We start from the raw sequence: 14,346 nt of genomic DNA, 5'->3' as shown, positions 1-14,346 counted from the left end.
GAAATTAAGCTAATGTAAGACAAAGATTCATAAAGAACTTCAAATCCTTGGATTCAAGGATTCTGAAAAATACAAAATCTTAGCAGCAGCCGAATACATAAAATATTGAAGCACAAAATGAAGAGGAAGAGTCTGAAACTGAGTCATACCTATCAGCCTCTGAGAAGAGAACCTAATCCTAAATCTTTTAAAGACACATAAGCAATCTCAAAGTTAAACGTCTCTGAATACTCAAATTTCATCAGCAAGAAAACTAAACACACTTCACATCCAGGAAGAAATAAGGAAATAACCAAAGTTATACATTCGATAACAATCCATGGCTAAGAAAATCACTGTAGGGAGACAGAAGGAATAGCATGAGACAGGGTCAATGTCCAACTCTGTGTTCAACCTTGATGGCAGAAACTGCAGAGTGAAAGCAACAAATTGATCCCAGTGAGGAAGAATTTCTCCTTGCTTTAGACTTCCTGGAAGGCAATCAAGCTTCAGGCATTAAAATCCCCCAGGTGACTACAATAGCCAATTCAACTGGCCGAATTTCAAACATGGAAAAAGAAAACTAGTGTAAATGCTTCAGAATTTTTTAAAAGTTTCATTTCTTAAGAAAGTATAATTTTTACATATATTACAGATCTATAATGATACAATTTTTAAAAGCACTTTTCAGCAAACAGCAAACTTCCTAAGCTATTGGAATCAAAAATGTTATCACAACTCCAGACTATGATTCAATCTCTTCCTCTACTCCAATAGTTTTTTACTCTCAGGAAAATGAGGAAAAGTTTTCCTCACTTCTGATAAATGGGACCAGCCCTCCTAATCTATTTGTATTATTAGTCTAACACATCTTTTAAAATCTTTAATGAAATAATTAGTATAAAGACAATACTGTTAGTCCCAAACATTCCAATTTCCATAACATGGATTAACGCCTTCATCTGGAAAAAGTAACCAAAATCAACAATGACACAGTCTTCCTTAAAGTCTGAACTAAGAACATTACTAGCCATTTTATTCCAACTGGACTGAAAGAAGACTTGGGGGATATTTTATTTCTCTTTTCAAAAGCCCTATAATGCTGCCTCTGTATTGCCCTCATTGGCTCCTTCCTACAGCTCAACAGCAACTGAAGTGCCAATGCCCCATCCCATTCCAGCTAGCATTCTCAATCCCTATTTGTCTGAGAAGCACTCTGTTCATTGTTTGAGGTTTAACAAACATTCACTAAGTACATACAGTACTGCGGCATTGTACTACCAAGATAAATAAGACATGGATGGTGTCCACCTTCAAAGAGCTCACAGTCTAGTAAAGAAAACAGACTACTGCTGGCCAGGTGTGGATCAAAGGAGAAAACGATGCTTGAAATGGACTATTTCAGGAGATAAGCTGACAACCAGGAGGAAGGACACTGGCAGTTGGGGAGGCAAGGGGTTGGGGAAGAGCGCCAACATAAACAGAGGACTAAAACTAGGAATATAAGACATCATACTTAGTTTATTCAGGTAATTCCAGGCATTCTGGAATAGCTGCAGGGAGATTATGGTATGTCATATTACAGAGCTTACAGTTTATTGTGCAGGTGATGGGGGACAATGAGGGAGACAACCAGAGGAAGGAAAGCAGAGCAGAATGTTGGCAAGTGAGGTCAGAGACTTGGAGAAGCCAATAAAATCATAGAGATAATGCATTAAAAATGTGCAGTGTGTTCATACAATGGAATATTACTCAGCAGTAAAAAATAATGAACTGCTGAGACTCAAAACAACACAGAGGAAATGCAAAAATATATGTTGGATGAAAAAAGCCAGATACAAAAGAGTTCGTATTTTATAATTCTATATATCATAAAGTTCAAGAATAGGCAAAACTAAGCTATGCTGATAGAATTCAGAAAGATGCTTACCTCAGGACGAAAGGTTATTGGATTGGAAAAAGAAGAGCACAAGAAACTTTCTGAGACGATAAAAATGTTCTACGTAGATCTAGATGGTGTTTTACACATGTGAACATATAAGTAAAGACCCATTCAGCTCTATAATTTAAATTTTACACATTTTACCATACATAAATTATAACAGTAAAAAATGTAAATTACATCTTAATAAAAAATGCATATATAATTATGGTGGAATAAAGTCAGAATAAGTTAAACCAGTGTCATCCCATGAGCAATATCTAAGAAATCAGAATAAAGGTTCTACTAGATACTGTATATTCAACTAGCAAACAAAATCCCTGTTAAGACCTTAAGTACTAAAGTTAAGTTCTTTTCCCCTTTAGGAAGATACACAGGCAAGTACTGCTTATCATAAATGCTGTGAAAATAAAGTACTCCACCTAAAAAAAAAAGAAACAGCTCAGCTTTTACCAAAAATTTAAAAATTCCCTATACAGCATACCTACCTTATAGGAGGTACTATGAAGATTAATAAGGCATGAGAAGCACTTGATACAGAGCACAATAAGTATTCTTCAAACTACCACTACTATTCTTATTAAATAATAGCAATAAAAGGAAAACTTTGCTTCAAATTATGCCTAAACCACTTACTGAGAATACATTACTTAACTGCACGTTACTCAACTATAGCACTTCTCAACCCAGGCTTTTTTTTTTTTAACTTTAAGATCATCAAGTTTCTGACAGCTGAAACATCTCACTAGACAAGAGAAAGACCAAGTTAATTGCAATTTTATCAAAGTATTTTTTATCATCTCTTTATATCCTGAAGCTGTGTTCACTTACCAAATAGTAAATGTATCTTTCTAACATTTCAACAGTTTTTATTCTTAAAAAGAATTCTTTCACATACCAAACCAAAAGTACAAAATCAAAATTCAATTTTTGGAAAGTCAATAGTCTTAAAAGATCAAAGCGAACCAGAATGCTAAATCAGGAAAGTCATTCAGTAGAGATACCCACAAGAAAAATATTAAAACAGTCATTTACAATTCTGAACATTATATTAACATGAATAAGCCACACAACTCGGCAAATTTACATTGTTAACCAACTTGTGGAAGTGGTTTGTTAATGGAAATAAGAAAGTAAAATTCACTAAAACAAAGACTATTCAAGTACTATAAACCACTAAGAGAGCATTGAAGCAATGTAGCAAATGACTTCTTATAGATGCATTTTTTTTTTTTTTTTTTAAAGATTTTATTTCTTCCTTTTTCTCCCCAAAGCCCCCCGGTACATAGTTGTGTATTCTTCGTTGTAGGTTCCTCTAGTTGTGGCATGTGGGACGCTGCCTCAGCGTGGTCTGACGAGCAGTGCCATGTCCGCGCCCAGGATTCGAACCGACGAAACACTGGGCCGCCTGCAGCGGAGCGCGCGAACTTAACCACTCGGCCACGGGGCCAGCCCCTAGCAAATGACTTCTTTAACTGGTTTCAGAGTGGCTACCAAACATCAAGTTGATTTTCCAACAGGTTTAAGACTCACTAGAAAGTGTATACTTAAGCTAAACTCAACATGAAAGAAGGAAAACTAAGAGTTTAGTTCCACAACTTGATAGCTGTATTTTTTTTCTGCTGAGGAAGATTTGCCCTAAGCTAACATCTGTTGCCAAGCTTCCTCTTCTTTTGCTTGAGGAAAATGAGCCCTGAGCTAACATCTGTGCCAAGTCTTCCTCTATTTTGTATATGGGTCGCCACTACAACATGGCTGATGAGTGGGGTAGGTCCATGCCCAGGATCCAAACCCACAAACCCGGGTCGCCAAAGCAGGGCATGCCGAATTTAACCACTATGCCACAGGGCTGGCCCCTGATAGCCATATTTTTATTCTCATCAAATCAATCAGACCAGTGCATAAAAAGTCAACTCCTCATATTTCAAAATTTTATTTAAAAACTCATTTATTCTGGACTTGAAGGCACATTTTTAAAAACAATTTTTATTATTATTCCTACTCATATGTAACATTTAACAAGGCAGCCTTCTACTTACCTAGATTTTGTCTTATTAACATCTCGCTGCAAGAACAATCTCATTCGAAATTAAATCAAACCTGAAAGAATACATGTAAAGACCACCATTTAGTTTTTTGCTTCACGTAAGAATAAGTACATCTATGATACACTATTCTTTTAAACTAAAATCTGTAAGTCAAATTATTTTCTTGATATAACATCTATCCAAAAAGTGTTTAACTAAAACATGATCAATTTAACCTTAAGGAAACTTTCTAAGTACCATTTTTTTTGAGGAACAATAATCTATTCAAATGAGAAAATTAAACTTTCTAGTTCTCTTTAAAAAATTTTTTTAAAAATCTAAAAAAATGTACAATATCATAAATTTAAAAAAATTTACAATTTGGTTTCACTAATTTTGATAGTATGGCAATAGCAATAATTAAAATCAGTACTTGTTACTAAAACACACACTATCTAGATCAATGTTTATACAGCACTATTAGGTACATACCAAAAAACATGCCAAAAAGCTGAAGAAAAAAACTGAGTATGAGATGGCATAAAAGCATATACTAACAGCAGCCATAATAATGGCTAACACTAATTAAGTATTTACTAAATGACAGGGACCATTATTCTAGAGAATAGCATACATTGATACTCTCCAGCTTCCTCAACTTAATCTTCAATCTAGTTTAACAAGGCCTCCACCCCAAAACTCCACTGAAAATTTACTTGTCAAAAATCTACCTACCTCTAATTTGATCACATTCCACAAACTCTGAAAACTCACTATGTCCTACCCTGAACTCTGCACATCTTCTCCTACTTGAAACTTAGCTTGTTACTCTAGTGAATTCTTATTCTCAAAAAATGGTACCACCATACCTACTGCCATTCTCACCTAGATTACTGTAAGTATTTCCAGGCTCACTAGCATCTCAAATTCATCTTTCCTACAACTATATATAATTATTTTGCAATGGCCATCCTGAAGATGTCACATCTATGGTTCAAGTCCTTCAACAGTACTCATCAATGTTCTCAACCTTAATCTATCTATTCCCAATCTTTACTCTCCCATTCATTCCAAGTTCCTAATATACTAAACCATTTTAACTCCCAGAACAGATCCCATGGTCTCTCAGCTTTCATGCTTTTTCACATGGTGAACTATATCTACCTTCTACCTCTCTTGAAATTTGCTAACACCTTTTATTAGTTTTTCAATATTTAGCTCAGTCACCCTAGCAGATCCTTCTTTAATTTCTCCAGCTATGTAAACTTGACTTTCTCAACTGCCATAGCAACTAGTAATAGCTCTATATCAACCCTATTTGTTTTACCTGTGTATTTTCTGAACTACAGTGTGGATACACTGAGGAAAAGAATTCATTTATGTTATTCATCACTTTCACTGAATGGCATAACAATGCAGGAAGAATGAAAGATTAGAAATTTTGTGTTGTATCCCAAAACGTACATAGGGATACAGGAAAAAAAACAAGTAAAATTCAGTTTAATGAGTTTAATTCACACCTTCAAGGGCTAAAGAAAAAAAACTCATATCACTTCTGATTCTGGTAGTTACTTAATGAAATAACTACATGTAAGTAAAAACACAACTAACAATAATCAGCCCAGCACAACCTTTTATTGATTAAATTAAGTAATTTCACTGATTATTAGTACAGTATCAAGATTGTGGTACTAAATGTTTACATCCCTACAGAAAACAAAGTTTGTAGACTATAAATCCCAGACTAATTTAAGTATTAGCCTTAAGTAGATAAGAGTTGGAGAGGGAGGGAAAAATGGTTTTAATGATGTCCATAACCTAGAAAAGTGGTTCTCAAAACTTTACTATGCATCAGAATTACCTGGAGGGCTTGTTGTACACAGACTGCTGGGCCCCACACTCAGAGTTCCTGATTCAGTAGGTCTAAGATTGGAGCCTAATAATTTGCATTTCTACTAAGTTCCTAAGGTGATGCTAATGCTGTTACTTCCAGTACCACAGACTGAGAACCACAGACCTAAAGTTTTCTACATAATGCCTAGAAGAGATGAGAATATTCTCTCTGCAATCTACTGCCACCAACCTTTACCTAGATACTGGAACTTATTACAAATGAAACTAAACCAAAGTGAGAGCAGTAAAAGTCTACTACAAGTTGCTGAGTGTGATGGGCTGAAAAATGTCCATGCAAAACATATTACCATCCTAATCCCTGGAACCTGTAAATGTTATATGGCACAAAAAATAAAGTTCTTTGCAGAGGAGTGACATCAGCATCATGGCAGAGTGAGCTCTTCCCGTAACTCTCCCCTCTAAGATAGAATGAAAAGGTCATTTATACTCCAACAGAGAACATCCACACAACACAAAAGTCGTCTGAGAGACCCAGACAGCCATACATCAGAAGGTGGAAATGCTGGAGCCTCCTCCCCCACGTCGAGGAAGTGGAACGAGGTAAAAGAAAGCTTCTGTTCCTCCCTGAAGGGCAGCATCCCAGAGACTGCACACAACTTCCAAGACGAAAGGGGGAAGGGAGCAGCAGCTGTCCACGGGAACACCACAGATCTCTCAGGTCCCTCACAGCCCAGGGGAAAGTCCCACACAGAGCAGACTTGCTCACAGGAGGTGTCTTCATCAAGCCAACACCCCAAGAGGGCAGAGCGAGAAACCCCTGAGATCATGCAGGGGAAAGCGCCCCTCCCTGCCAACCAGCACCGCAGACCAGCACCTGGGAGCTGCCCTCAGAACACAGTGGGCTCAGAATATGAAGCTCTTGACCCCTGCCCAGTGGTGAGAGATGGAAGCAGTGATCAAATACTACCACAATGCAGAAGCACAAATCCATGCCATCTAGCAGTATGAAAAAATATATCAAATCTCCAGACAAGAAGAAAAATGATAAGTACCCAGGAATCATCCCTGAAGACCCAGAAATCTACAACCTACATGAGAGAATTCAAAACAGCTATCACTAAAAAATTCAACAAGTTAAAAGAGAATACAGATAGACAATTCAACAAATTCAGGAGCTGCTACACAAAATAGATTGAAACTATGAAGAGACTGAAACTATAAAGAACCAATCAGAAATACTGGAGATGAAAAACACAAAGGTTACATAAAGAAGAATATGGATTCCCTGATATCATGGAGTGACAAATCAGCACCACTGAAGACAGAAATATAGAAATGCTTCAGATGCAGGAGGAGAGAGAACTAAGACTAAAAAGAAATGAAGAAAAGTCTCCAAGCAATATCCAACTCAATTAGGAAATGCATCATAAGGATTATAGGTATTCCAGAGGTAGAAGAGAATGAGAATGGAACAGAAAGCTTGTTCAAAAAAATAATAGTGGAGAACTTCTCAAACCTGGGGAAGAAGACGGAAATCCAGGTGAAAGAAGCCAACAGATGTCCTAACTATATCAATGTAAAAAAGACTTACTGCAAGGCATATAATACCAAAGCTGGCAAAAGTCAATGACAAAAAAAAAATACTAAGGGTAGCAAGGCAGAAGAAAATAATTTACAAAGTAACTCCTATCAGACTTTCAGTGGATTTCTCAGGAGAAACCTTACAGACTAGGAGAGAGCAGAATGATATGCTCAAACCTTTGAAAGATAAAATCCTTCAGCCAAGAATACTGTATCCAAATTAGTACTCTGAAATAGACAGGACAAGAAACAAAGGAAATGCAAAAGAACCAGAAAACAAGTGATAAAATGGCAGCATCAAGCCCTCATATATCAATAACCACTCTAAATAGAAATGGATTGAATTCGCAAGTAAAAAGACAGAGTGGTGAGATGGATTAAAGTTCAAGACGCAATAATATGCTGCCTCCAGGAAACACATCTTAGCTCCGACCACAAACCCAGGCTCAGAGTGTAAGGAATGGAAGATGATAGTCCAAGCTAATGGCAAACAAAAGAAAGCAGGTGTTGCAATACTTTCATCAGACAAAGTAGACTTCCAGATAAGACAGGTAAAGAAAGACAAAGAGGGGTAGCATATAATGATCAAAGGGACACTCCACCAAGAAGACATATAACACTTATATATATCTATGCACCTAACACAGGGGCACCAAAGTAGATAAAGCAACTATTAACAAACCTAAAAGGAGACATTAACAGCACAATAACAATAGAGGACTTCAACACTCCACTCACATCAATGGACAGATCATCCAGACAGAAAGTTAACAAGGAAACAGTGGAATTAAATGAAAAACTAGACCAGATGGACTTGATAGACATATATAGAACACTTCATCCAAAAACAGCAGAATACACATTCCTCTCAAGTGCTCACAGAACATTCTCAAGGATAGACCATATGCTGGTAAACAAGGCAAGCCTCAAAAAATTTAAGTGGAGCGAAATAACAAGCATCTTTTCTGATCATAATGCTATGAAACAAGAAACTAACGTAATAAGAATTAACAATTAATTGCTTAACAATTAATAAGAAATTAAATTAATTACCAAGAAAAAAGGTGAGAAAGGGACAAAGATGTAGAGAGTAAACAACATGCTACTGAACAACCAATGGATCGTTAAAGAAATTAAAGGAGAAATCAAAAAATATCTGGAGACCAGCAAAAATGAAATATACAATACAAACTCATATGGGATGCAGCAAAAGCTTTACTAAAGGAAATTCATCACAATACAGGCTCACCTTAAGAAACAAGAAAAATCCCAAATAAGCAATCTCAAACTACACCTAACAGAATTAGAAAAAGAAGAACAAAGGCCAAAGTCAGCAGAAGGAAGGAAATAATAAAAATCAGATCGGAAATAAATGAAATTGAAACAAAGACAGTAGAAAGAGTCAATGAAACAAAGAGCTGATTCTTTGAGAAGATAAAAACTGACAAACCCTTAGCCAGACTTACAAAGAAAAAAAGAGACAAAGATCAAACAAATAAAATTAGAAATGAAAGAGGATAAATTAGATCAGATACCACAGAAATACAAAAGATTCTAATAGAATACCACGAAAAGCTATATGGCAAAAAATTGGACAATCTAGAAGAAATGGATAAATTGTTAACTCTTACAACCTCCCAAATCTGAATCAAGAAAAAATAAAGAATCTGAATAGATCAATCACAAGTAAACAGATTGAAACAGTAATCAAAAACATCCCAAAAAATAAAAGTCCAGGACCAGAAAGCTTCCCTGGAGAATTCTACCAAATAGTCAAAGAGGATTTAACACCTAGCCTTCTCAAACTTTTCCAAAAAATAAGGGAAGATGGAATACTTCCCAGCACATTCTATGAGGCCAAAATCACCCTGATACCAAAGCCTGATAAGAACAACACAAAAAAGGAAAACTACAGGCCAATTATTGCTGATGAATACAGATGCAAAAATCCTCAACAAAATATTGGCAACCCGAATACAGTACTATATCAAAAAGATCATACACCATGATCAAGTGGGATTTACACCAGGGACACAAGGATGGTTAACATCCACAAATTAATCAATGTAATGCACTACATTAACAAAATTATGGATAAAAACCACATGATCATGTCAATAGATGCAGAGGAAGCATCTGATAAGATCCAACAGCCATTTATGATAAAAACTCTTAACAAAATGGGAATAGAAGGAAAGTACCTTAAGATAATAAAGGCCATATATGACAAATCCACAGCCAACATCACATACAATGAGGAAAAACTGAACATCATCCCTCTCAGAACAGGAACAAAACAAGAGTACCCACCCTCACCACTCTTATTCAACATTGTACTGGAGGTTTTGTACAGAGTAATTAGGCAAGAAAAAGGAATAAAAGAAATCCAAAAGGAAATGAAGAAGTGAAACTCCCACTGTTTAGATGACATGATTTTTTATATAGAAAACCCTAAAGAATCCACAGGAAAACTATTAGAAATAATCAAAACAGTAAAGTTGCAGGGTACAAAATCAACTTACAACAATCAGTTGCACTTCTATACTCTAATAACAAACTAACAGAAAGAGAACTCAAGAATACAATCCCAGTTACAACTGCAGCAAAAAGAATAAAATATCTAGGAATAAATTTAACCAAGGAGGTAAAAGACCTAATACAATGAAAACTATAAGCCATTACTGAAAGCAATTGTTGACGGCATAAAGAAATGGAAAGATATTCTATGCACATGGATCGGAAGAATAAACATAGTTAAAATGTCCATAATACCCAAAGCAATCTACAGATTCAATGCAATCCCAATCAGAATCCCAATGACATTCTTCACAGAAATAGAACAAAGAATTTTAAAATTCTTTTAAATTCTTTTAAATTCTCGGGGGCAACCAAAGCCCCCGAATAGATAAAGCAATCCTGAGAAAAAAGAACAAAGCTGGAAGTATCACAATCTCTGACTTCAAAATATACTACAAAGCTATAGTAATGAAAACAGCATGGTACTGGTACAAAAACAGGCACACAGATCAATGGAACAGAACTGAAAGCCCAGAAATAAAACCGCAAATATATGGACAGCTAATCTTTGACAAAGGAGCTAAGAACACACAATGGAGAAAAGACAGTCTCTTCGATAAATGGTATTGGGAAAACTGGATGGCCACATGCAAAAGAATGAAAGTAGAGCATTATCTTACACCATACATAAAAATAAGATCAAAATGGGGGCTGGCCCCGTGGCCGAGTGGTTAAGTTCGCGTGCTCCGCTGCAGGTGGCCCAGTGTTTCGTTGGTTCGAATCCTGGGCACGGACATGGCACTGCTCATCAGACCACACTGAGGCAGCGTCCCACATGCCACAACTAGAAGCACCCACAACAAAGAATATACAACTATGTACCGGGGGGCTTTGGGGAGAAAAAGGGAAAAAATAAAATCTTTAAAAAAAAAAAAAAGAAGGCTTAAAAAAAAAAATAAGATCAAAATGGATCAAAGACTTGAAGGTAAAACTTGAAACCATAAAACTTCTGGAAGAAAATATAGGTAGTACACTCTTTGACATGGGTCTTAAAAGGATCTTTTCGAATACCATGTCTTCTTGGATAAGGCAACAAAAGAAAAAATAAACAAGTGGGACTTTATCAGACTAAAGAGTTTCTGTAAGACAAAGGAAACCAGGATCAAAACAAAAAGACAACCCACTAACTGGGAGAAAATATTTGCAAATCATATATAATCAACAAAGGGTTAACCTCCATAATATATAAAGAACTCACACAACTGAACAACAAAAAAAACAAACAACCCAATCAAAAATGGGCAGAGGATATGAACAGACATTTCTCCAAAGAAGATATACAGATGGCCAATAAGCACATGAAAAGATGTTCAACATCACTAGTCACCAGGGAAATACAAATCAAAACTACACTAAGGTATCACCTTACACCCATTAAAATGGCTTTAATCACTAAGACAAAAAATAAATGTTGGAGAGGTTGTGGAGAAAAGGGAATCCCCATACACTACTGGTGGGAATGCAAACTGGTGCAACCACTATGGAAAACAGGATGAAGATTTCTCAAAAAAGTAAAAATAGACATACCATATGACCCAGCTATCCTACAACTGGCTATCTATCCAAAGAACATGAAATCAACAATTCAAAGTGACTTATGCACCCCTATGTTCATTGCAGCATTATTCACAATAGCCTAGACATGGAAGTAACCCAAGGACCCATCAACCAATGACTGGATAAAGAGGATGTGGTATATATACACAGTGGAATACTACTCAGCCATAAAAAAGACAAAATCATCCCATTCACAACAACATGGATGGACCTTGAGGGTATTATGTTAAGCAGAATAAACCAGACAGAGAAAGATAAACACCATATGAATTCACTCATATTTGAAAGATAAACAAACACACGGATAAAGAGAACAGTTCAGTGGTTACCAGGGGAAAGGGGATTGAGGGGTGGGCACAAAGAGTGAAGAGGAACACTTATATGGTTTCCGACAAACAATAATGTACAACCAAAATTTCACAATGTTGTAAACTATTATGAACTCAACAAAAAAAAATTTTTTTTTTTTTTATAAAAAGGGTCTTTGCAGATGTAATTAAAGATCTTGAGGTGGAGAGATTATCATAGATTATCTGGGTGGGCCCTAAATACAATCACACGTATCCTTAAAGAGAGAGACAGGGAGAAATTTAACTACACACAGAGAAAGCAAAGACAGAGCAGGGAGAGATTTGAAAACACTGGTCTTGAAGATTGCAGCCAGAGCCAGGGATGCCAGCAGTCACCACAATTGGGAAGAGGCAAGGGACCGATTCTCCCCTACAGCCTCTGGAGAGAGAACTACTCTGCTGACACCTTGATTTCTGTCCAGTCATAACGATTTCAGACTTCTGGCTTCCAGAAACTGAGAGAGTTTCTGTTGTTTTAAGGCACCTAGTTTGTGGTAATTTGTTAGAGAAGCCACAGGAAACTAATATACTAAGGATGGCAGGCTCTCTAGTAGATAAATTAGAAGCACTATATAAAAGGTGTTACAGACCGAACAGTTTCCCCATAAAAATCATATGTTGAGGCCTTAACTCCCAATGTGACTGTATTTGAAGACAGGGCCTTTAAGGAGGTAACTGAGGTCATAAGGGTGTGGCGCTAATTCAACATGAACTAGTGTCCTTAGAAGAAGAGAGATACCAGGGACGCATGCATAGAGGAAAGGCCATGTGAGGACACAGAGAGAAGACAGTCATCTGCAAGGAGAGGGGCCTGAGGAGAAACCAAACCTAACACCCTAATCTTGGGCTTCTAGCCTCCAGAACTGCGAGAAAATAAATTCCTGTTGTTTAAGCCACCCAGTCTGTGGGTATTTTGTTACAGCAACCCTGGAAGACTAATACGAAAGTATATACATGTTTGCACAACCATGTGAATGCATTTATTGCCACTGAACTGTATACCTAAAAATGCTTAAAACGTTAAATTTTATTATATTTTACCACAATAAAAAAACAAAAGGGGCCAGCCCAGTGACGCAGCGGTTAAGTTCACACATTCCGCTTTGGCAGCCCGGGGTTCACCAGTTCGGATCCCGGGTGCAGATCTATGCACCACTTGTCTAGCCATGCTACGGCAGGCATCCCACATATAAAGTAGAGGAAGATGGGCACAGATGTTAGTTCAGAGCCAGCCTTTCACAGCAAAAAGAGGAGGATTGGCAGCAGATGTTAGCTCAGGGCTAATCTTCCTCAAAAAAACAAAAAAAAACACCCCAAAAGACAAAAGCATACACAAACACCACACACACACACAATTAATTTTGACTTCAGCTCTTTATTATTTATCTTGCTGTGTTCATGGTTATATTTCAAAATCTAGGGGAAAATACCTTTTAATTGCATTTGTTCCCCAACAAGCAAAACCAGCCCATTTTAAACACTATAAATATACTGTTTTAAAGGAGATTTGTAATAAAGTTTGCTAGAAAGTACTTTTTAAATCTGTACCTAAAAAGTATAATATAATTGGGATATTGTTTAGGTGAGTGCTGACACACAACAAAAAAGGAAAACTACAGACCAATGTCCCTGATGAATATTGAGCAAAAACTGTCAACAAAATACTAACAAATGAAATTCAACAGCAAACTAAAAGAATTATATACAATGACCAAGTTGGATTTATTCCTGGAATGCAAGGATCACTCAACAAATGAAAATCAATTAATGTAATACACCACATTAACAGAATGAAGGACAGAAACCATGTGATCATGTCAACCAATGCTGAAAAAGCATCTGACAAAACTCAAGACCATTTCATGATAGAAATACTCAACGAACTAGGAACAGAGGGAAACTGCCTCAACATAATAAAAACCCTATGTGAAAAACCCACAGCCAACATCATACTCAACAGTAAAAGACTTAAAAGCTTTCCCTCTAAGATCAAGAAGAAGGTGATGCCACTCTTGCTACTTCTATTCAGCATAGTACTGAAAGGACTAGCCAGGGCAAATAGACAGGAAAAAGAAATAAATGGCATCCAAACTGGAAAGGAAAAAGTAAAATTTACCTGTTAGTAGATAACATGATTTTTTAGGTAGAAAACCCTAAAGATTATTCAAAAAGAAAGAGAAACCTGTTAAAACTAATAAATGATTTCAGCAAAATTGCAGCATATAAAATCAGTTGTGTTTCTATATACGAATAATGATCAATCTGAGAAACAAAATTTTGAAAACAATCCCATTAACAATAGCATCAAAAGGAATAAAGTACTTTGGAATAAACATAACCAAGGAGGTAAAAGACTTGTACATGGAAAACTATAACACATTACTAAAAAAATCAAAAAGAAGATACAAATAAATGGAAGAATACCCTGTGTTTGTGAAATGGAAGATTTAATATCGTTAAAATGTCCATACTACCCAAA

The 14,346-nt window shown here is 36.3% G+C and overlaps 1 protein-coding gene across 17 annotated transcripts in view; it reads right to left on the bottom strand.

Annotated features, from left to right (window-relative positions):
* ZNF644 (zinc finger protein 644) overlaps positions 1-14,346 on the bottom strand; it is a 118,617-nt gene that overhangs the window by 75,483 nt on the left and 28,788 nt on the right. For 12 of the 17 annotated variants that reach the window (XM_008531656.2, XM_070592202.1, XM_008531662.2 and 9 more), the window contains one exon: positions 3,961-4,021. The exons of the other annotated variants lie outside the window; for them this stretch is intronic. In XM_008531656.2, the coding sequence (XP_008529878.1) occupies positions 3,961-4,004 (44 nt within the window). In that variant the 5' untranslated portion in view covers positions 4,005-4,021. The remainder of the gene's footprint in view (positions 1-3,960; positions 4,022-14,346) is intronic. 17 annotated transcript variants of the gene reach the window in all.

This window comes from Equus przewalskii, chromosome 24, assembly GCF_037783145.1.
Source record: "Equus przewalskii isolate Varuska chromosome 24, EquPr2, whole genome shotgun sequence".
NCBI classification, from domain to species: Eukaryota; Metazoa; Chordata; class Mammalia; order Perissodactyla; family Equidae; genus Equus; species Equus przewalskii.
This window is presented reverse-complemented; position numbering and strand designations above follow the sequence as displayed.